This window comes from Adiantum capillus-veneris, chromosome 7 (assembly GCF_014529385.1).
Source record: "Adiantum capillus-veneris isolate H3 chromosome 7, ASM1452938v2, whole genome shotgun sequence".
Lineage (NCBI taxonomy): Eukaryota > Viridiplantae > Streptophyta > Polypodiopsida > Polypodiales > Pteridaceae > Adiantum > Adiantum capillus-veneris.
The window spans coordinates 124941929-124966923 of NC_140937.1; the positions used below are offsets into that span (position 1 = coordinate 124941929).

Here is a 24995-nt window from a genome sequence, read left to right on the forward strand (position 1 = left end):
TGCAATCTATTATAAGCTATTTGGAGTTCTCAATAAGGTTTGGTATGAAGCTATCTCTGAGCTACTATTTTGTGTGTATCACCAAGATCATGTTCCATACTAGATAGCGATCCTTTGCTTTGATCCAGAGACTACTTGAGCATGAAAGTGCTCTCTCTCTCTCTCTCTCTCTCTCTCTCTCTCTCTCTCTGAAGGATGCAAGGGAGCCAATGATCATTTATTTTTGTCTTGCTTTTTAACAAGGAACAAAAAACGGGAGTATCAATATAGAAAAATATTTTTTTGAATCTTGATGAATATATCAATTGTCTTTTGGAGGTGTAAAACAACCCAAGCAAGAGGCATGTGTATGCGAGCGTGTGTGTGCGCGTATACACACACACACACAAACACAAAGAGAATTGCTAACATCATAGTAACAATTCCAGGAGGCCTCCAAGATCTATAATAGAAAAATAGATATATAAATATATATCAGGAGACCTTGGTGGTTGTTGTTGAGGAGGAGGAGACTCGAATAACACTAGTGCAGGGAACAAAGAAAGAATATAGCAGTTTCTTGATTCCCTCGTCCATCCATCTTATGATTTCAATTTGCATATTGTAATCATTGTGTATAAATTATCCCATATTTAAGAATTGCATTTTTGAGAGAGAGAGAGAGAGAGAGAGAGAGAGAGAGAGAGCCTCTTATTGCCTCCTCTAGCTAGCATAATCCATAAACTCTTTTGATGATGAGAAGTACACTATCACGTGTATGATGTGTATAAATGTGAAAAAATTTTCATTGCTACAACAATGCACGGGTCACAAACTAGTCTCCTTTATGCCAAAGATCCAAGAACGTTTCTTATGGCCCACCTAACAATCAGTGAAAGATGAAGATGAGTAAGAGGGAAATGAAGAAGAAGAAATGGATTAAGTTGTTAATAAGTACCGCTCCATCGAATCAAGCATCAAACATTTACAAATACACTGCCTTCCATTTCCAAGACTCGTAGCAATGGAGATGGTGCTCGATCTCGATGGAGACAGGCCACGGGACGATGAAATCATGGCGCAGCACTACGCCATCCGGGCTGAGGAGGCTGGGAAGATATCCTTCCTGGGGAACAAGGTACCTTCTTCTGTTATTGTCGCGTAGATTTGAGAGAGAGAGAGAGAGAGAGAGAGAGAGAGAGAGAGAGAGAGAGAGATCATTTCTTATAAGCATCGAGAAATTCATCATGGCTTGTCAAACTTTATAATGGCTCCTCGTCTCTGAGTGATGTGGTTGAGAAGGTTCACGTTTCAGGTTTAGTACGGTTTTTCTGGTGCTTTGCTTGCTTTCCAACCTTGTGGCTCAATGCTGATAGATTAAACTTGTGGCTCATTGATCCATCACCTTCTTCCTCACAACCTTGTTTTTCAAATGTTGTAGGTTTTTGCTGCCATACTTCCCTCCCCCCCCCAAAAAAAAAAAAAAAACAATCTTGTGTCTCAGTGACTTAGCTTCTTTTGTTGCAATACTTTTTTGCCATGCTGTTTCACACCTGATCTCAACTCATAAACCTTTGTTTAATGATGCTGTAAGCATGAAAAGAACCACAAACCTTTGTTTCAGGCTGAGTGGTGATGCTGTAAACTAAAAGAATGCGCTTAGTTTTCCGTTTTGTTAAGGTGAAATTCTTTGGTATGGCAAAATCATTACACTTTGTATTCTTAGCAACTCTTACATATCCAAAGGAGAAAAATGCATCAGAGTTGCAGGAACACATTGCCGGTCTACTTTCAATGTTCCCTTTAAGTTTAACATTTTCAGTGGGTTGAAGTTGTGCCTTAAGAAAGATTTAAGTGCTCAGTTTTCAGAGGATCTTCTCATTACTCTGAAGGCTTTCTTTCTCTCTTACCATCATGTAGGTTCAGTCTCATGCAAGCGCAAGCATTTTATTGTGTTGCCGTCCTTGAGTCGAGTCTTAACCACTGAATATGTACATGTTGCCTATGTTGAGTCTTTTGCTTAAGCATTTGATCTGTTCACTATACTCGATTCAATCATGCACATCAAGCTGTCACCAAGTAGGAAATTATTTAAGGCAACTAGTGTACGCTCAAATGTGTGTGGATGTTTGTTGGAGAGTATTGATACACCAACTATTGGCCAGTGGGGATGCCGAAGTATATAGTAAAAATTACTATGCATGATGTGGATGATGGTTATACTATCTTGTGGATGACCATGATGGCCCTCAGTATGTAACTTGCAATTCCCTTTAAAGGTCTCTTTATGGATTCATCTAGATATATATTATAGTTGTGCAATTTCAGGTGGTGAAATTTTTGTTCAAATTGTGATCAATTAATATCGTGGTATTTTTCTATTGTCAGTTGCAGGATATGTCCCATGACCTCCTTTTTGTTTGGTTACTGCTTCGTTAGACTACTCTTTTAATATTTTGAGTCTGCCTTTATTTTGTAGTCGAACAAGTTGACATGCAATTACAGGTTGTGAAATTTTTGTTCTAATCATGACCATTAGATATTGTGGTAATGCTCCTATGTTTAAACTTTAGTTGCAGGATATGTCTAGTGAACTGCCTTTTTGTTTAGTTGGTTTTTCTATTTTATGCTTCATTTAGGGCTAGGCTTTCAATATTCTGAGTCTGCCTTTATCTCTGACATTGTGACAAAATCTCATCTTCATGTTAATGTATGCTCATATCTGCATGTGCTCATACCTAACTGAAACTTGTGCACCCACTATGGGGTACTATGATGTTAGTAGAGGATCAGTAATATTTTGTTAATGCTATGTATGATGGGAGTTAACAATTATATTGTGTTGTGGATAATGGTTACGAGTTTATGAATTGCCCTTTCCTCTTAGGTGAACCTAAGCTCTTCTTAGATTCATGCAGATTTATGTATGAGTTGTAATAATGAATGTGCTTTCACTTGCACATTGGTTCTGTGAGCCACATGAACATGCTTCACTTCGACTCTCAAGTCCAGGGAAAGTATGGTGTTTTGGATTATCAGTGATAGGCTCCTTACATAGACACAATTACTCTGGTACCAAAGAACATCAAGGATGCATGAATGGCTCAACTCTTTATGAACCCTATCTTCCTGTTGTATTGGAGCTTAAATTTTGTTATTAGTGATAATGATGATAATATGGAAATACTCTGAAGTTTTTGTGTTCATTTTACTGGCAATTTGTAATTAGTCGAGATTGCTAACCTTATTGGTTTAATGGAGACAAATATTGCAAGTTTTGTGGGGAAAAGTGTTTTTTTTTGGATTGAGTCTTGTCTACACAACACAACTCATCCATGGGCTGGAAATGTACCTCTCTAGATTATACATGGGATTTGCAATGTTCAATCATGTGTCTGTGGGTGAAACGAGGACGAGAATTCAAGCCTTGTGCCTATATTCTCCAAGATTGCCCTCCAAAACAAACTCATGAAACGGGGATCTCTATCTGAGACTATAGGTTCAGGCATACCATGTAATCTGAAAAGCTGTGAGGCAAACAGCTTAGCCAAATGGTCGTCTTTAACTTTCTTCTTTACTGGAATAAAGTGAGCTTGTTTACCAAATCGGTCGATGATTGTCCAAATGCCATCATGGCGACTTTGAGTCTTGGGAAGATAAAAAATGAAGTATATTGCTATACTCTCCCAAGGTCGGCTAGCAATGGGTAAAGGTTGTAGGAGACTAGGTGCCTTATGTCGATCAAACTTGATCTTTGGGCACACCAAACAACTGCGAACAAACTCGTCTGCATCCTTTTTGAGCCTTGGCCAGTAGAAATATTTCTCCACGCCTCTCAAGGTGGTGTCAGTGCCACGATGTCTTGCAAAAGGTGAACAATGGCACTCTCAAAACCTTGTTCCGTAACCCTCGAGTAACACACAATATTGTCTTTTGCCTTAAATAACCTTCCTTTAGAGCATAGCTTGCAACAATCTCCCCACTCTGCAACCGGCCAAAGATGTTTGCAAAATTTGGGGTGTGGCATAACGATCAACCATATCCTCGAAGTTTTGATGATGGATTGCTGAACTAACTGATATTTGTGGCTTCCAAGACAACGAATGTCACAAAGTGATGACGTGGCATGGCCGAGGGGCCAAAGTCTTAGCAAAGAGACCGAAGATATTTTATCAACTTACAGCACTCTTTCGAGTGGCCAGAAGGGATTAGGTTGAAGAACCTAACCCAAAAGACTTCCCAATTTATGGTACTCCCGACCGAGGGGCCTAAAACCTTAAAAATAAAGCAGAACCCAAAATTTTCACAGCGAACTAATGACGTGGTTGGCTGTATGGACGTCCGCGATTTGCGTCGCAAATCGTGTTGACATGTTGACGTGGCATACCGTACGGACGATCCAAGAGGGCGCTAGCGTTTGGTTACTAGATGCTTGTAGACTACTGCTTTTCATGTATTGCTTTTGGCCAAGGGACTTTATAAGAGTTGCCAAGGCCTCTTTTTCGACAAATTTGCTTGGGAGCACTACAGAGAGAGCGGAACCTCGGACGTTCTACTTGTTAAATCATAATAATAAAGAAATACGGAGAAGGGGTGCCAGTCTTTGGGGCTAGTACTTCTGGGCGTAGAACTCCGCCGTGCCGTGTCGTCTCTCTCTCTCTCTCTCTCTCTCTTTGTTTTGTTAGTTTTTTTAGCTTCTCTCGCACGTGTTGCACTAGATCTTCGGCTTGGGGTGTCCAAGTATATCACAATGGTGTCAAAGCTCGGACGTTTCTTCTTCTACGGAGGATTCGATCCCTTTATTTGCAACACGCATGGATTTAGTCGATGAATCTCGGTAGAAGGAAACTGCTATTGGACCATTCGGGTACAGAAGAAAACAACGGAGATTTGAATAAACATTGACCACCTCTCGACGATTTGGGAGAAGAGTATGGTCTGTCTCCACCCACATAATAAGAAAGAATGGAGATGCAACGTCAGTAGCAGGTCGACACTTGTGCTCGATAGATGGTTCAATACTCCAATGATCCCTAGTATGCGAAATTTTTGGTGAAACACCCACTTGACGAGGTGCACTCTCGATGTCGTGCCGCCATCCATTCGCCTCTCAAGTCGGCTTTGAAGAAGAAATCTACACCGGTGGTACCTAGACAAAGGGTCTACTCAGAGGATGAATTTGATGAAGTTGTAGAACGATGAGTTAGCAGACTCATGAAGACCACGAGATAGCCGCGGAAGAAGAGTCGGGCAGTAGACTATCCCGGCTACTTGGGTCGAAAGTCTACCTTTGAGGCCGACAATATGCCAAAGAAACATGTTCGATTTCAAGGCGTTTTCAATTCGTCCTCATCCTCTTTTGACAATTTGGAGAGTTCTTCCTTTGACTCTAGCGATGCAGATAGGAAGAACAAGAAGAGGAGAAAGACTCAGAGACATAACAAAGGCAAGAAGAACGTCTCCCTTAACACGGATGATCTAAAAATGAAACCAAGACAAAATGTTTGCCCATCTCATCTGTTTGTTCGATAGTTGTTTCTAGGACAGGAAGTATCTCAAACTTTCGTGATCGATGAACACTGTTAGATTTGCTCTGAGTAGAAAACGGTGCCATTGAGTAAGAGCATGGATGACCGCCAACAGCTCCTTTTCATAAATCTGTGCAACCCGCTCTGGTCACGGGAACATTCTACTCTCATAAGCTACAACATGGCCCTCTTGTAGTAAGACCGCCCTCAGACTGCGTCCATACGCATCACAGTAAACCTCAAATGGTTTCTGTAAATCTGGTAGGATTAATGCTCGACTAGTCGTCAGCTTTTTCTTTAGAGTCATGAATGTTGCCATCTCTGATGGTCCCCAAGCAAAAGGAATTCCTTTCTGAGTCAAATTATGTAACAGAGAAGCAATCTCCGCAAACTTTCGAACATAAGTTCAAAAGGTTGCGAACTTCATGTACATTCTTCATATCTGGCCAATCTCTAATGGTTTCAACCTTGGCCGGGTCCATTTTTAAATTTTTACACCCTCTGAAGAGACAATGTGTCCCAAAAAGTGTTTTTGACAAGAAAAACTCGCTCTTTTTTCCATTTACCACCAATTTATGTTGCCGTAGTACCTGGAAAACCCGTAATAGATGGTGTCTGTGCTCTACCTCACTCTTGCAGAATATGATGATATCGTTGAAAAAGGTGCTTACAAATGACTGATACTCTTTAAAAATCCCGTCGCTCATCCTATTGAACGTTGCAAGAGCGTTTGTGAGTCCAAAAGGCATCATGAAACACTTGTACAATCCAAAGGATGTCCTAAACGTGGTTTTGTATCCAAGAGCGATCGTGATCTGATGATAGCCACTTTTCATGTCAATTCTGCTTAAGCATGTAGAACCCGGTACCCCTGTCCAGGTCGATTCTCATAAAGCATGTAGAACCCTGTAACCTGTCTAGTAAATCATCGTAACCTGTCCAGTAAATCATCGATCATGGGTGTTGGAAAGCTGTTCTTGATGGTGATTTTGTTGAGAGCTATATAATCAATACATTCTACAAGGACCATCTTTCTTCAATACCAACAACACTAGCGAACAGTAAGGTGATGTATTGGGTTAAATTAGACCCTTTTCGAGAAGCACTTTCACTTGGTTCATAATTTTCTCATTCTGGGCTGTGTCTTGGATTGGCACCACGTGCCAACGGAAAAGAACAGACTGAATAGACTTTTAGCACTTCAAGAACAATTGAACTGAAAGAGAGAGAGAGCACACACGACACGGAGTGGCGTATTCCACCTCAGAGAGTACTGGCCCCAAACCTTGGTGCCCCGTTCGATATTTCTTTATATTACTTGAACTCAGTACAATGCCGGTACTCGTGCTCTGCACCTTCACTCGGAAGAGTGCTAGAGACTGAGCCCTCTGCACATGTTTAAAGGCCCTTGGCTTGTGAAAAACAGTTTACATGAAAAGCTTCAAATTCAAAATCATATGGCCCCAAATGCACTAGCGCCCAAAAGCTGCTAATGTGTTTTGCGGAAATCCGTATAGGTGCCATGTGAGCACGATCAACGCAAATTGCGGAAATTCGTTCAAGTCTGCCACGTCATCAGCTCTCCGCGTGTGTGTCTGTGTGTGGGATTGCTTTATTTTTAATGCTTTAATGTCACTTGCCCCATTGGACGGGGTCCCATAAGTTAGTGGGAACTCTTCTTTAAAAATAGGCCACTCGGCAAGACTTTGTAAGTTGGTAAACTTCTTCTGTTGCTTTTGCTTCTTTACTTAGGGTTTAGGCTTCTCGACCGGGATCTACAGGTTGGCTGCGTTCTTCAGTGGCTTTACACGTCAGCAATTTGTGACAGCTCTGCTAACTCGGTAAGGCGTCACAAATTGGTGACGTGGCTGCCATGTACACTCACACCTGCCATGGCTGAAAATGCTGACATGGCGCTGCAGTACAGACAGGTCCGCAAATTGCGGAAATGAAGACACGTGTCGTGTTGTACGGACGCCCGCGTTCTGCGGCGTAAATTGCAAAAGCCTTGGGTTGCTTTTCTGGCTACGCAGCGTGGCCTGCTTTTCCTACGCAAGAGGGGGGAGAGAGCTTTTAAAGCCTAGCTTTATTTTTCCCTAAGAGGGCTTGTGAGAGGAAAATCGAGGGAGCTTTATTTTGGGACAACTTTTGATTTTCAGCTTTTGGGCTCCGCTTTTAGCATCCTTTGTAATCTTTAAATATGTGGGCAGGGCCTCACAACTCAGAGCATCTGGGCGCAGAGGCTGAGAGTGAGCGCCTGCCTGCACTCTTGTAATTTGAACACAATTAATACAAAAAGAAATACCGAAAGGGGCGCCAGTCTTTGGGGCCAATATCTCTAGGCACGAAACTCCGCCGGGCTAGTGTCGAATCAATTGTGAACTGTGAACTGTTTTGAAGTGATTGTATGTGGTGTCGTGGTAGATTCTCGACTTGGAGTGTCCAAGTCTCTTACAGCGGTATTAGAGAACGGTCGATTTCTCTTCTACGGGAAATCCGATCCTTTTTACGTGGCACTTATGGCTTTAGGCAAAGATCAGTTGACTTCCTCTGCATTCGGAGATGAGGGAAGAGATCACAACGAAGATTCACGCGAGGAGTACGGCCCGCCTCGGCCTACTCAGGCGGAGCTTGAAGAGATGGAGTGTCGACGATTGATCGACGATGCAACAAAGATGATGCTTAATTTTGCGAAGGACCTGAAATTTACAAAATTTATGAGCCAGACTTCTTTTGATGAGGTGCATGCATAGTGGCGGTAGACCACAGAGCCACCCCTCAAACCGGCCCTGAAGGAACCTCCTACTCCCAGGATATACACAGAGCAAGAATTAGCAGAGGTGGTTGATGCACGCATTGCTCAGCTTTTTGACGCGCAGAACAAAGCTAAAAAGCACGACAAAAAGCAGAAAAAAGGCACTGACTTCCCGGGTTATTTGGGTCGTCGGTCTACCTTTGAATCGGCAAAAAAGAAGAAGAAGCGTGTTTGATTTGAAGGAGTACCCAGATCTTCTTCTTCTTCTTCTTAAAGTTCCTCTAGCTCATCTGACTCGAGCGAAGAAGACAGAAAAGACAAAAAGCGAAGCAAAAAGCAAAGCTTCGGAAAGGGCAAGAAAAAGGCAAAGAAGCCTAAATCTCGTCCCGTGGTTGACAGTTCTACAGAGGACTCGTCTTCAGATAGTTCGGACTCTGACAATAGCAACTTTTAGGCAAAGAAGAAGAATTTTCATAAAGCCAACCAGTATGACTTTCTGGAAGATAAAAGCAAGAAAGTCCGAGAGTCTAAGGAAGGTGGATAGTCAATAAAAATTGACACGTTTTCTGGTTATAGAGATGCTTCGAAGGCTTTGCCTTTTATACAGCATTTTGACATAGCTTTCTCAGGAGGGCGTTACTCAGAGCACTCTAAGATTTGGAGGGTTGCCTCTTACTTTAAGGGGAATGCTCGAACTTGGTGGTCCATGCTTCTCTTAAACAAGACAACGCCAGTTAAATAGCTGAAAGTCAAGAGTCTTTTTATTTCTTCTTGGCTGACTTAAGAGTATGAACGCGACATACGAACTGCTTGGAACCATCTTTGGATGACCGAGAAGGACACAGTGGACGCTTATTGCGAGAGATTCTGGAGCTCTTTTCTACCCGCCTCTTCATTTAAGAAGATCTCGTTCAAGGAACAGATTGAGCGGTTTACCTTGGGTCTTCCTACAGAGATCCGTGATCACTGCTTAGAACAAAAGTCAGCTTCCATTCAGGAGTTGATGAGTCCTGCGAAACGGGGTTTTGCCATTCACTCTGACAGTCTGACCTACCCCACAAATGAGATCATGACGCAAAGAGCTGAACAGTCTTCGAAAAATGAAAGTAGAAAGAGAAAGAGCAACCCAGAATAGAAAGAAAAGGATGCACGACCCAAACTTACTCCTCAAGAGAGGGCTCGCTAGATAAAGGAGGGGAAGTGCTTTGGATGCGGGGAAACTGGGCATATCTCCGCGAAGTGCCCTAGAAAGACACAGAAAGAACAACACGACAAGGACGACGAAAGGCCTGAGAGTTTGAGAGCAGCTGAGGACCGTTGAAGAAAAGGCAAGATGAAAACAGGACTGGTTCCAAATTGCGTGGGTGCTGATCCTAGACGATGGACGAGAGTACAGAACTTTGCCGAGCTTGGGCAAAGTGAAAGACCAAGAAGCCCTGATCTTCTTTGATGGAGGAGCCAAGGCCAACTTCATTTCATCGGAATTGGCAGCGCCGCTCGAGATCACTCTCGATTGGATGGGACCACTTGTAGAGGCAGTTCTAGCGGCAACGGCATGGACGTAGCCATTACATCTATCATTGACAAACTTCGGTTGCATTGTCAGGGGTATTTGGGGCATGGACTTTTACATAATGCCTTTGGAAGGTTGTGACGTCCTCTTCGGAATTCCTTGGTACCACAAGAACAACGCCGTGGTCGACTATCGGGCGAGGAAAGCGACATTGACCACAGAGAAGGGCAGAACCATTGTACTTGATGTAAAACTTAAGGGCGAGTGTGTCCCTACTGTATCGGCTTCGACCATTTTCAAATTAATGAAATCCAGTCTGTTTGTTTACTCGATCTTTTTGAAAGAGTTGAGTGATGAGGATAGGACAAATATGTCTGAACTTGATAAAGAACGCCAAGATTTCTCCACGCTCATGCCGATTGCTTCTCAGAGGGCCTGCCAGGCGAGTTACCATCCGCTCCTCCTGGAGATCATACCATTGATCTGATACTTGGAAGCACACCACCGAGCCAGCTACCTTATCGTGTGAGCCGAGCCCAGAACGCAGAGATCATTAACCAAGTGAAAGACCTCCTAGAAAAGGGTCTTGTCTAGCCTAGTACTTTACCGTACTGCTCTCCAGTGTTGGTATTGAAGAAAGACGGATCTTGGAGAATGTGCATCGATTATAGAGCTCTCAACAAAATCACCATCAAGAACAGATTTTCGATTCCTAGGATCGATGATATACTCAACAGATTATAGGGATCCTCGTGTTTTAGCAGGATTGATTTGAAGAGTGGATATCATCAGATCCGAATCGCGTCCGGAGACGTCTACAAGAAAGCCTTTCGGACTATTTTTGGGTTATTTGAGTTTTTGGTGATGCCTTTTGGCCTAAGCAATGCTCCTGCGACATTTAACTGGATGGTGGACATGATTTTTTGAGAGTATAGACTATTCGTTGGCACTTTCTTTGACAACATCATTGTTTTCTCCAAGAATAAGGTAGAACATAGAGTATGTCTGCTTCAAGTCTTTCAGGCATTATTACGATGTCACAAGTTGGTGATTAATGCGAAGAAAAGTGAATTTTTCCTACCAGAGATACACTTTTTGGGACACATTGTCTCTGCAGTAGGAGTGCAGATGGATCCGACCAAGATAGAGACTATTCGTGATTGGCCTGATTTGAAGAATGTCCATGAACTTAGAAGCTTCTTGGGATAGTGTTCGTACTACAGGTGGTTCATTAGAAAGTTTGTAGAGGTTGCTTTTCCTTTGCATATCTTGACACAGAAAGGAGTCCCTTTCTCATGGGGACCCACAGAGGTGACTGCCTTTCAGACATTGAAAGAGAAATTGACTACGAGACCAGTTTTGACTTTGCCAGACCTGCAGAAGTCATTCGAAGTATATTGTGATGCTTGTGGTCAGTCTGGGTGCGGTCTTAATGCAAGAAGGCCATATCATTGCTTACGAGAGCCGATTGTTCTCAAGGCCGGAATTGACAACACAGATTTATGAGAGAGAGCTTTTGGCGGTTATCCATGCTCTTACTCAGTGGCGGCACTACCTACACGGAGCAGATTTTACTGTCTTCACAGACCACCAGAGTTTACGCTACCTCTTGTCATAGAAGCAGCTATCAAAAAAGCAGATGCGGTGGGCGAACATCTTTTCACAGTTTCACTTCCAGATTGTCCATGTTCAGGGACAGAAGAATTTGGTGGCAGATGCTTTGTCTCGGGAGCCGTTGGTTATGGCTATTTCCACGATACATTATAGGAGCTTCGAGGATATGGTCGATCAGTATGCCACAGATATAGACTTTGCAGACATTTTCACACGGATACGGGAGGGGGAGACAATAGCGGGATATTCCATTCCGGATGGCTACTTGATGAGAAAAACCATGTTGTGCATTACACAGCCGTTGAGGGAAAAGGTTATGATTGAATGCCACTGTCCACTGTTTACAGGCCACCGCGGCATTGCTACCATCTTGAAAGGGGTAGAGAAATACTTCTTTTGGCTGAGACTCAAGAAGGATGTGGACGAGTTTGTGCGCAGTTGCTTGGTATGCTAGAAGGTCAAGTTTGACAAGCGTAAAGCACAGGGATTGTTTACAACCTTTGCCCATACCCACCCACCCATGGGAAAGTATTGCAATGGATTTCATTTTTGATCTCCCGAGAACACAGAGTGGTCGCGATGGTATGTGGACTGTTATTGACAGATTTAGCAAGTAGGCTCATTTCATTCCAGTGAAGAAAACAGTCAAGCGGGGTCACTTAGCGAGACTGTTTGTGGCCCAGATTTTCAGATTACATGGCATGCTCGGGACGGTTGTCTGCGACAGGGACCCAGATTCATGAGTTTGTTTTGGAAGGCAATTTGGGAGAACATTGGCACGCGGTTGCAGTTATCATCATCTTTCCACCCGCTGCAGAGTGACGGGCAATCTGAGATTGCCAATTCAGTGGTTTTAGATTTATTGAAGTCTTTTATCTCGGATCAGAAGACTCAATGGGAAAAGTATCTACCTTTGGTGGAATTTGCCTACAACAACACGATACACTCTTCGACGGGGAAGGCGCCATTTGAGATTATTGAAGGTGTTGTGAAGGTTCCACCCTTCCTAAGCACGAAAGATAAGATTTTTGAAGCCGATGAGTACATGCGCGACTTAGACACGGCTTTTGCCAAGGTCCGCGAGGCTTTGCAGAAATCTCAGGAAAGACAGAAAAAGGCAGCAGATCGCCATCGTCGTGATTTGAACTTGAAGGAGGATGATCGGGTGCTCTTATGTTTTGAGAAGGTACGCCTGAGAAAGAAGAAGGAAAGGAGAGGCTTTTTCCAAAGCTTAGTATGAGATACTAGGGACCTTTCCAGATCTCCGAAAAGATAAATGACGGCTGCTTCCGACTGAAATTACCTGACACTTGGAGGATTCACAATGCATTTCATGCGAGTCTCTAGAAACCTTTAAAGATGATGTGCCCAAGATGGGGAGCCTGATGAGCAACCCAAAGTGGAAGAAAACGAGGAGATCCTTGTTCTTGAACAGATTTTGGCACATAAGGACAGAAAGAGTAAGGGTAAAGTAAGAAGGCGGTTCTTGGTTAAATTCAAGAACTATCCTGCATTGGATGCGAAGTGGATGGAGGAGGAGGGCCTAGCAGATACTCCTTAGATTGTGAAACTTTACCTTGAAGCTTTTGGTTTAGCATAGTCTATTCCAAATGGAACCCCGAATTCAGCTTGGCTGGAGATCTGGTGTAGTGGGTTGCACAAGAGGGGAGTTACTTTGCTCCTTTGTCAACAGATGCCTTGATTTTTGAATTTTGAATACTAGAGTCACTGATGTTTCTTTGAGCTTCAGGGATACCGAGAGCTGATAGTATTCTGCTGTATGACTTTATGGAAATGGAATCCCGGATAATATGAAACTGATTTGTTCTTGACTTGTTTAAGTGCAGGAACTGATAGACGAAATGGCTGCAGCATTTTGATCTGAATGATCTCGATAGACATGGTTGCAATAGGGGTTAGTCAATCGGGCATCTATGAGGTCTTGAGTAGATCTAGATGCGATTGCTAATTGCATTGCCGATAAATCGTGGTCTGAGATCCGATTGAATGTTGAATGTGAGTTGTCATGTGATGTCCTGTGATGTCGTGTGATGTGACTGCCGATTGGTACATGTGCTAGATGTGTGTTCCTAGTGCGTCATATTAACAGTCCCTCTTTGCTAAGACAATTTATGGCCTCTGTTTGTTTTGCAGGTGTAATCGAGGGCGATTACAATGCTTTCAAGAGGGGAGTATGTCACAAATTGGTGACGTGGCTGCCATGTACACACACACACACACACACACCCGCCATGGCTGAAAATGCTGACGTGGCGCTGTAGTACAGACAGGCCCGCAAATTGCGGAAGTGAAGACACATGTCATGTTGTACGGACGTCCGCGTTCTGCGGCATAAATTGCGGAAGCCCTGGCTGCTTTTTTGGCTACGCAGCGTCGCCTGATTTTCCTACGCAAGAGGAGAGAGAGAGAGAGCTTTATTTTTCCCTAAGAGGGCTTGTGAGAGGAAAATTGAGGGAGCTTTATTTTGGGACAGCTTTTGATTTTCAGCTTTTGGGCTTTGCTTTTAGCATCCTTTGTAATCTTTAAATATGTGGGCAGGGCCTCAGAACTCAAAGCATCTGGACGCAGAGTCTGAGAGTGAGCGCCTGCATGCACTCTTGTACTTTGAACACAGATTAATACAAAAGGAAATACCGAAAGGGGCGCCAGTCTTTGGGGCCAATATCTCTAGGCACGGAACTCCGTTGGGCCAGTGTCGAATCAATAGTGTCGAATCAATTGTGAACTGTGAACTGTTTTGAAGTGATTGTTTGTGGTGTCGTGGTAGATTCTCGACTTGGAGTGTCCAAGTCTATTACATAAGGTGGCCGGTTTGGTGGCGTGCTGTCGGGAATCAAATCAATTGTGTGATCTTCAGGTCGTTGAGGAGGGAACTCTCCCGGCAAGCCCTTAGAGGAACAATCGGCTTGAGCTTGTAGAAAATCTTGTCGTTCTTGGTGTAAAGGCCCTTTATCTCATGTTCAAACTCATACAGGTTGGGAACACACCCTTATAGTAGTACCCTAAACTATAAAATACATTTCTATTCTTATTGTAAATCGAATAAGGTACATGCATCTGTCTGCGTTCTCTCTCTCAGGCTCGAATGTTCTCTGCCGTACACAAACCTGTAGCGCTCCACTCTTGCACCCCTCTGTGTCACAAGACGGGCACCACATGCTAATAGAAAGAACAGACTGAACAGACTTTTAGCACTTCAATAACAACTGAACTGAAAGAGAGAGAGAGCACACGCGACACGGAGTGGCGGAATTCCACCCCAAAAAGTATTGGCCCCAAACCTTGGTGTCCCTCTCGGTATTTCTTTATATTGCATCATCAAAGTACAAGTTGGTACTCCAACCTCTGCACCTTCGTTTAGAAGCATGCCCGAGAATGAGCCCATGGCCTCATATTTAAAGGCCCTAGGTCCAAAAGCAATTAACATGAAAAGCCTTCAAACTCAAAAGCATTTGGTCCAAAAGCGATGCCCAAAAGCTGCCAGCGTGATTTACGAAAATCTGTACAACTGCCACGTCAGCATCACAAATCGCGGAAACCCATACATGTTGCCACGTCAGCATGTCTGCGCAATTTTCGAGCTGTCCGTACAGTTGCCATGTCATCAGTCCATGCGTGTGTGTGTGTGTGTGTGTGGGTCCTCCTTTATTTTAATGCCTTTATGTCACTTGGGCCCCATCGGACGGGGTCCCATAAGGTTGTAGGAACTTCTTCTTCTTCGTTTGCTTAGTCTTAGGGTTTTGGCCCCTTGGCCGGGATCTCAAGGTTGCCTCGGTTCTTCAGTGGCTTGACACGTCAGCAGTTTGTGACACTCTGTGCACCTTCAAACTGGTATCAGAGCCTCTCTCAAGGCACGCAGCAGCCAACGAAACCAAAAAGGCAGCATGCGCAGGTCATTTGCAGGTCTAAGAGAGCCAGAGTCAAGTCAAGCCAGACCCCATTTACCCGCGAAATTACAGCCATCATGCCACTCTTGCACAACAACAAAATCTGCGTCAAAAATTGCAGATTTGGTGCACAGAAGCAAAAATTTTTATGGGGCTTTTCATGTATCAGTGAAATTTCACTTAGCTGAGTCGAATTCGTTGACATTGGTGCCCAATTGAACCGGATAAATTTGGGGCTTTTGCAAAATTGGTCGAAATTTTGCAGAAATTTGCCCGTATTTTGCTCTTGGATTCATGCATTAATGCAATTGGGGTAGATTCGTCATTGAAATTTTGGGGCTTTTGTTGAAATTGTGGATTTCGGCAAAATTGATGTGAGAAATTTTGGGGCTTTTACTGAAATTTGTGGATTTTGGCAAAATTAATGCGTTCTTGAAGCAAAATTTGTGCTGTAAGCTGCGGATTTACCTCCTATTTGTGAGAATTTGGAGAAATCGCAGAGATTCTTTGGTGTTTTGTGTATCAGAAACTGGTATGAACTCTTATTGCGCGTGCGGTGTGTGTGGTGTTTGGGAGCATATGTTAGTACCTAGTTCTACACCCACTATTGGGCACTGACGACGTTAGTGGGGATGTCGTGGTATTTAGTCAATACTATGCATGATGGAGCTGATGGTTATATTGTCTTGTGGGTGACTACCATGGGTCTATACCTTGCACTTTCCTTTATGGGTGAATCTGGGCTTATCCTGGATTCATCTAGGTATATCTTATGTATGCAGTACATGTGTTGGTTAACTTTCATCGAGCTAATATATTACTGAATATTCATGTTGCAGGTGTTCTAGAGATCATCAACATGAAATGCAGCTTCTCTGTTGAAAACCATCACTTTTACTGTCGTACATGTATTTGGGGCACATTGGTGGTGATCCTTGCTCTTTATCTTGCTGGGAAATTGGATTACACTTGGCTGAATATTCAACTGATTATTTACTGTCATAAATTGCAGCATTTGTATCTTTGGTGCATTACTAAATTATGGCTACTAATGCTTCTAGTAGCAGTGACACTAAATCCCTCCTCGAAATTAAGAGGTTTGATGGCACTGGCTTTGATCTGTGGAAAGATAGAATGGAAGGCATTTTGTTTCTCAAGGATTGTGATATTCGCTTTTGGAAACTAAGCTTGTAACCATGCCAGATGATGATTGGGCTAGACTCAACAAGAAGGCCATTGCATATATTAAAATGGTTGTGTCTGATGATGTACTTACAGACATTAAGTGTCTTGATACGTCTTATGCTATATGGAATAAGCTATGAAAATACAACTCCTGTGAATCAAGTGCCCCTTATGTGTAAACTTGTGAACATGGAGTTGGATGAGTCTAAGCCATCATCTGAGCACTTGAGTGCTTCCACAAGGATTTTAAGTTAGTTACACGATTCAAGTCTGCCAGCCTTTGATGATAAATTGAAGGCTATTTTTTTGTTGATGACTTTACCCGATAGCTTGGAGTCTTTGGTGGTTTCTCTTAGCAACAACCTTGCTTTAACCTTTGATGGTGTTAGGGGTTCTATCCTGAATGAAGAAATCAGGAGGAAGTCTAGTGGTGAAAGCAGTGGCTCAGCTTATCAAGCTAGAGGTAGATCTAAAAAAAGGGCTAATGCAACCAATAAAGGCAAAAGCAGAAGTAGAAGCAAGGGCAAACAACAAGATGTTACTTGCTATCAAAGTGGGCGTAATGTGCATAAAAAGCCCGATTGCCGATATCACAAGAAAGAGCAAGAAAGAAAGAAATAGCAGGGAAAGAAAACGTAGGATGATAAGAAAGATGATGACAACTCTTCCTCTAAAGAAGTTGCAAAAGCAAATGTTGCTTCTAATGTGGTCATTGAAGAGCTTCTTGACACTGAAGAAGTACTTGTTGCAGCCTGATGCATTATTGAGATGTTATGGCAGCAACATGTGATATGCACATCACCCAAAGGGAAGTGATTGATGCTTTGCTTTCAGCTCATGATGGGCTCTTCCAATCTTGGATAGTGGACATCGGTGCTTCTTTTCATGTTACTCCCTCTTTGGAGTTGTTTTCTTGCCTAGGCAAGGTTTACTTGGGCAACAACTATGCATGTGAGATAGAGGGTGTGGGCACCATTCACTTGGCTCTTGAAAATGGCCAAGAGCTGGGTTGCAGGACATGAGATATGTCCCTGGCATTAAGAAAAGCTTGCTGTCAGTGGGGCAACTAGATGCTAAAGGATATTTCACTACTTTTGATGGTGGGTCTTGGAAAGTACACACGGTTTCTATGCTGATTGTAAAAGGCAGCAAGAAGGGAACTTTGTATTATTTATATTGCAAAGCATTACCTGGCAAGTTCTTGTCTATAGCTGAAGTTCATTCTCAAATGGAGCTTTGCCACAAAAGACTTGGCATATTAGCCAGAAAGGCCTCCAGGTTCTCTCCTTTTTGGGGAGATTTGGTGCCTTGGTCTTGACTTTTGTAATGATTGTGTATATGGAAAACATGTGAAGTCTTCTTATTACTCCGGTGTCGCTAAGAAGTATAATGTTGTTGATTTAGTACACTCTGATATATGCACTATGCTTGCTAATTTATATGGGGGTGCATGGTATTTTGTTACTTTCATTGATGAATTTAGTAGAAAGTCATGGGTGTATGTGTTAAAGAGCGAAAATGAAGTGTTGAATGCTTTCAAGCGGTTTCATGCCTTAGTTACCACACAGAAAGGGCTTAAATTGAAAGTCATTAGAATAAATAATGGAGGAGAGTATGTCTATAATGAGTTTAATAAATTTTGTGAGATTCATGGCATTACGAGGGAGTTGACAGCTCCTTATAACCTTGCATCAATGGCGTGGCTGAAAGATATAATCGCACACTTTGTGTGAGAGTCAGATGCATGCTATCCACAACTAATCTCCCACAATAGTGTTGGGGGGAGGCTCTTAAAACTGCAATTCATGTATGCAATCACTCTCAAATCGTGCTTTGAAGAATGGAAGAGGTTTGGTCTGGCAAATCTGCTTCATATGACCATTTGCGTGTCTTTGGCTGCAATGCCTTTGTGCATGTACCTGTAGAATTGTGGACCAAACTTGATATGAAATCCATCAAGGGCATCTTCGTGGGATATGGAGATGAGGGAGAGATTGGTTATAGAATTTGGTTACCTCAGAACTGGAAAATAGTACGCAACTGAGATGTAGTGTTTAATAAGGCAAAGTTACCACACAATGCTACATAGGATTGTCTTGTTCACCGGAATATAGTGAGCTTGTTTGCTGAATTGGTCGATGATTGTCCCATCATACCAACTCTGAGTCTTGGGAAGATAAAAAATGAAGTCCATTGCTGTACTCTCCAGATCGGCTAGAAATAGATAGAGGTTGTAGTAGACCCGATGCCTTATGCTTGTCAAACTTGACCTTTTGGCACACTAAGTATCTGCGAACAAGCTCGTCCACATGCTTTTCGAGCCTCGGCCAATAGAGATACTTCTCTACACCTTTCAAAGTTGTCTCTATGTTGCGGTGGCTTGCAAAAGGAGGATAGTGGCACTCTTGTCAAAACCTTGTTCGTGAACCCCCGAGGAACACACAACATAGTCTTCCGCCTCAAAGAACCTTCCTCTCTAGCATAGCCTGCAACTGTCTCTTGACTCTGCAATTGGTCAAAGATGTCTACAAAATTTGGATATGTGGCGTATTAATCAACCATATCCTCGGAGTTGTGATGGTGAATTACTGAAATAGCCAAAGTCTGTGGCTTGCGTGACAACGCGTCTACCTCCAATTTCTTCTTTCCCTTAACATGGACGATCTGGAAGTGAAAATGCGACAAAATATTTGCCCATCTTCATCTGTTTGTTTGAGAGCTCTTTCTCGGGCAAGACGTATCTCAAACTCTGGTGATCGGTCAAAACTGTAAAATCGGCTCTGACTAGGAAATGGTGCCATTGAGTAAGAGCATTGATGACTGCCATTAGCTCTTTTTCGTAAATCTGTGCAACTTGCTCTGGTTGCAAGAACATTCTACTCTCATAAGCTACAACATGGCCCTTTTGCATTAAGACCGCTCCGAGACTGCGACCACACGCATAACATGTCAGATGCAGCGGAATTGAACTGGTGAAGATCTAAGTTTTGCACTTCCACAAATCCTTTTCTTTCCTTCCTTGCGTTAGTGATTCTTTTTAGCTTGAATGATGGTTTCTTTCACCTTTTCCTGAAGAGAGGGAATAAGAGAGTGCGGTGGAGAGAGAGAGAGAGAGAGAGAGAGAGAGAGAGAGAGAGAGAGAGAGAATTTTAACGTCGTAGGAAACAATCCCAAGAGACCTTAAAGATCTATCCGATGAGGAGAGTTGAACTAAGACTTGTTATTCAAGAGTGAATGACCTGTTATGTGTGTGTGTGAGAGAGAGAGAGAGAGAGAGAGAGAGAGAGAGAGAGAGAGAGAGAGAGAGAGAGAGAGAGAGAGAGAGAGAGACTCCATGATAACAAACTGCTCGTACAAGTGACCAAGGGTGGTATGGCATGGAACTGACATGCCCCAATGGATAGATCCAAGGTACACATAACTTCGATTGCTGTTACCATCTGCCCTGCACACGAGACCACTAATACGGCCTTAACATGGGTTGGAACCCCAAGACTGATCCCCCAGTGGATAGACTTGAGGTACACACATCTGCGACTGCTACTGCCATCTGCTCTTGCGCACGAGATCGTTGACACGGCCTCAACATGGGTTGGAACCCCCCCAACACTTATCCACCTCCTGGCATCAAGGAAGATAGGTTGGCACAAACAGGAAAGTTCATTGCCTCTGACAAAGATGCCCATCAAATAAGTTGCCTCGAGGGGAAAACTCGAAGGTGTGTGTGTGTGTGTGTTGCCGATCGCCCCTAAAGAGGGGACTTAGCCATAGTTACAAGGAATGGCCATTTTCAGGTGATTGTTCCCTGTTCCCAACCCAATTTCCATCCCCGTTCCGTGTTTCAAACACGAGTATCCAAAACAGGGAATGGCATTTCATGCATGTTGCTGTTTCGCGTTCCCGTTCCAATTTCCCGTTCTGGGTAACTATGGACTTAGCAAGTGCTGCCTGCCACTGCCAGTAAACCTCACCATGGCTTCCCCCTAAAAACGCTAGGGGCTGCCCGTGAAAATTTTAGGGAGAACATCAAAAGACATTGAAGAGAGGCATATATGCCCCCCCCCCCCCCCCCCCCCCCCCCCCCCCCCCCCCCTCGTTGCCCAAAAACGTTAGCTAGGGTTGCGTCTATGGGCGCCCTGCTGGGCTCATCATACTCCAAGAGGTGACCCCCCTAGGCCCATATATAGACCCTACCCCTAGCTCTCCGACCCACACCACCTATATGACTAAGAAAGAACCAAAACCCAACAACTAAACTAGGCTAGGAGAATTGCGACATGAGAAAGCAACCTCTCTACGGCTTGGCACAGCCACAGAACAGCCTTCACTCCTTGTCACCTGTCCCAGGGAGACTGCGACTAACTTGATGAATCCAGAGAGATGCCATAACTCTTAACACTTCGTCCTTCTCTAATTCATAGATTTTTCATGTTAATGTACGTGGATGCAGAGGTTGTTGTGTTGATACGACCTTGTTTGGTCCGCATGATCTTCTCCGTGGGAAAGGAGAGATCAATGGTCAAGTCGTAACGGTTTTATTTGACAACGGTTCTACTCCCCTTTATGTGTTTGCTAAAGGGTGTTAAAAGCAAGAAGAATAGTGTTAGTCCATCTGTCACGTAGATCGTTGAGTTCGATCAATGTTTTTGAACATTGAAGCAACTAGAGTCTAGTTGTCACAAACTGTTGACGTGTCAAGCCACTGAAGAACGGAGCCAACCTGCAGATCCCGATCGAAAGGCCTAAACCCTAGAAGAAGCAGTAGAAGCAGCAGAAGTAGTTTTACCAACTTGCATGTCTTGCCGAGTGGCCTATTTTTAAAGAGGAGTTCCCACCAACTTATGGGACCGAAGGATTTGCTTGAATCTAGTACTCCGCACACAAACACAAGGGACACTTTACTTCACTTGAAAGAACTGAACTGAACTGAAAAGAAAGAGAGAGAAAAGAGATGACATAGGGATGTCGGGTCCCAACCCTCAAGGGTCCCCTTGCTCTGTTGCCAAAGCAAGCACTTTCTTTATTCTTGCACAAATGCTACTACAATGACCGAATGCTAAGATGTTGATGCTAAGGACTTGATGACGACTGTGTCGATGATGATGGAGACTATGACGACAATGACGACGACGACGATGATGGTGTCAACGATGACGACGGTGTCGATGACGAAGGTGTCAAGGCTGAAAACTGAAAATGCTAGGCTTCTTGCTGGGGATCTGCTACTGCTGCGATACTGCGGCTTGGATTTGCAACCGCCGAGTTGCACTTGGGCTGAAATGCAAAAATGCCAGGCTGTCTTGGAAGAAAATGCAAAATGCTAGGTTGATCTGGCTAGAACCGAAAACTCTAGGTTGATCTAGGTTCTACTTGGCCGATGTGGCGAGGATATGCTACGGATGGGGAGGATCCGCGAAGCTAAGGGTTGAAACTGAAAACGCCGGTGGCTGATGGCTGAAAACGCTGATTTGTTGATATTGAAAACGCTGGGCTGAACTACTGAGAAAATGTTGGGGAGCCTGAGGGTGCCTGCTGGGTGCTTGCTGGTCTGCTGCGGTGCCTGCTCTTTCTATGTCCCTGCTTCTTTTGCGTCTACAGAGTGACCACTCGGTTTCTTTTAGATTTCCTTAGCAATTTTCCCTACTTACTTTTCCAACAAAAGTCACTTAAGAGCAAATAAGTTAAAAATGTGTACTTTCGAAAAAAGGGTTCAATGCTCTAAAAAATGCTCATGCTACCTGGCTGTGCAAGAGAGGGTATGCAACTCTGATTGCCCTGGGCATGCACGTCCTGCCAGAGGCTCACATAGGTGCCAGGCTAGGGTCTACGCTAAGACTGACGCTAGACTATGGCAGAAGCATGTCCACGTGGCGCAAGTGAAGTGTGCACGTGACATCCCCCCTTGTTAAAAGTGAGACACAACTGTTGAACTTCTATTTGTACTTTTGATGTTGACTGATGAATGCTTTTGATGTTGTGGATGCACAAAGCGATGCAGATTCCTCCGAAACTAGGGACTGATGGTACTGTGGGTGCTGTGGGTACTGCTGGCGATGTAAACACCGTGTAAGGATCACTGTCTAGCCTTACTACGATTGCCGAAGAACAGCCTGGGCCCTATACCAGATAGTGCTGACTCTGCCTGCTATAGCAAGAGCTGTTCCATGAACACCGACTGTGGTGAAAACATTGCCGGTGTTGATGGATTGAGGTTTGGTTCCGGAGTCCTTTCCAAAGGTTGAGTGACGAGGGAAATGGATGCACGCTACATGCGAATGCGAATGCAGAAGAGGTTAGGGATCCTTTCTCCAACTCCTTCCATATCCGCATAGAAGGCTAGGAGATCTTGGTACTTACGATCTTGGTTTTCGTGTATCCGATGTCGATCTTCCCTCAAAGACCTGGCAATGAAGGTGGGAACTGGTACTGGATTCTTCACATCGAGGGTGTTGAGAGGCTAACAAATCCGGGTGGGGACGTGAAGATTCTTCAGGGAAAAAAAAACATGGTAGAGGTTCCTAGGGTTCTTGGTCTTGCATGGGTTCTTTGGGTTCTGTTCATCTTGGGTTCTTGAGTTTTTGAGGTGCTTGGTTCTTCCCTTGAGTTCGCGAAGTTAAAGCACGCACAGAGCTCTGATACCAATGTAAGGTGCAATGCACACAGGGCTTTGATACCAATGTCAGGTGTAGCGGAAGAGAGTAAGGATTTGCTCGGATCTAGTACTCCGCACACAAACACAAGGGACACTTTAGTTCACTTGAAAGAATTGAACTGAATTGAAAGAAAGAGAGAGACGAGAGAGAAAAGAGATGACACAGGGATGTTTGTCCCAACCCTCAAGGGCCCCCTTGCTCTGTTGTCAGAGCAAGTACTTTCTTTATTCTTGCACAAATGCTACTACAATGACTGGATGCTGAGATGTTGATGCTAAGGGGTATTGGTACTTGATGACGAGTGTGTCGACGATGATGGAGATTGACGATGACGACGATGTCGTTCTCAAGTCCGGGATTAGCGATGATGGCGACGAAGGTGTCGTCGTCAAGATAGGGATCTGCGATGACGATGACGAAGGTGTCGTCGTCAAGATAGGGACTGAGATGGCGATGACGATGACGATGTCGATGATGACTATGGTGTCGATGACGAAGGCGTCAAGGCTGAAAACTGTAAACGCTAGGCTTCTACTGGGGATCTGCTACTGCTGCGGTACCGTGGCTTGGATCTGCAAGTGCCGAGTCGCACTTGGGCTGAAATGCAAAACACCAGGCTGTCTTGGCTGAAAATGCAAAACGCTAGGCTGATCTGCCTTGAATAGAAAACGCTAGGTTGATTTGGGTTCTGCTTGGCCGATGTGGCAAGGATCTGCTACGGGATGGGAAGGATCCGCAAAGCTAAGGGCTGAAACTGAAAACGCTGGTGGCTGATGGTTGAAAATGCTGATTTGCTGATGCTGAAAACGTTGGGTTGAATTGTTGAGAAAACGTTGCGGAGCCTGAGGGTGCCTGCCGGTCTGCTGCGGTGCCTGCCCTTTCTGTGTCCTTGCTTCTTCTGCTTCTTCAGAGTGACCATTGGGTTTCTTTTATATTTCCTTAGCAATTTGCCCTACTTATTTTTCCAACAATAGTCACTTAATAATAAATAAGTGAAAAATGTGTACCTTGCATAAAAGGGTTCAATGCTCTGAAAAATCCTCATGCTACCTGACTGTGCAAGAGAGGGTATGCAACTGTGATCTGCCTGGGAATGCACGTCCTGCTAGAGGCTCACAGAGGTGCCAGGCTAGGTCCTACGCTAAGATTGGTGCTAGACTATGACAAAAGCATGTCCTCGTGGCGCAAGTGAAGTGCGCACGTGACATCCCCCCTTGTTAAAAGTGAGACAAAATTGCCGAACTTCTATTTGTACTTGTGATGCTGATTGATGAATGCTTCTGATGCTGTGGATGCACAAACCAATGCAGATGTTAGGTGCAACGTAATGAATGTTTGAACCTTGCTCTAGATGAGTGCTCCGAATTGTGCTCAAGATTCCTTTTGTTCTTATGGAAGGGAGAGCCTTCCGTTCTTAATGAGAGAGTGCAATGATCACAAACAAAGTGAATGGTGTCACAAAGTGATGACGTGGCGGACAACAGAAACCCTAATTTCTGCCAGAAACCCTAAAATTCTTGCAGACCCTAAATTTTGCCAAAAACCCTAATTTCCGGAAATTGCGGAGGCGGATTATTAATTTTTTTTTTTTTTTTTTGGAAAATGATGAGCGACGCGAATTTTGCTTTCGCTTTTTTTTTTTAATAAAAAAAAGAGAAAAGACTCTCTAAGAGAGAGAGAGAACTGATGCTTTTGATTTTAAAAGCTTTTGGGGCTCTGCTTTTGGGCATCCCTTGTAACCTTTAAATTAGTGGTGAGGGCCTCACTTCTCAGAGGATCTGGACGCAGAGTCTGAGAGTGAAACCCTAACCGCTCTCTTGTACTTTGATGATTGATTAATATAAAAAGAAATACCGAAAG

At 43.8% G+C, this 24995-nt stretch overlaps 1 protein-coding gene across 3 annotated transcripts in view; it reads left to right on the top strand.

Annotated features, from left to right (window-relative positions):
- The first annotated feature begins 914 nt into the window (after positions 1–914).
- LOC147454567 (ubiquitin thioesterase otubain-like protein) overlaps positions 915–24995 on the top strand; it is a 45788-nt gene continuing 21707 nt past the window's right edge. Inside the window, exons 1-2 of one of the 3 annotated variants that reach the window (XM_086516476.1) lie at positions 984–1117; positions 16137–16225. In XM_086516476.1, the coding sequence (XP_086372602.1) occupies positions 16157–16225 (69 nt within the window). In that variant the 5' untranslated portion in view covers positions 984–1117; positions 16137–16156. Of the gene's footprint in view, positions 1118–16136; positions 16226–24995 lie in introns of all 3 variants that reach the window. The other 2 variants (XM_086516477.1, XM_086516475.1) reach the window with 2 other exon arrangements.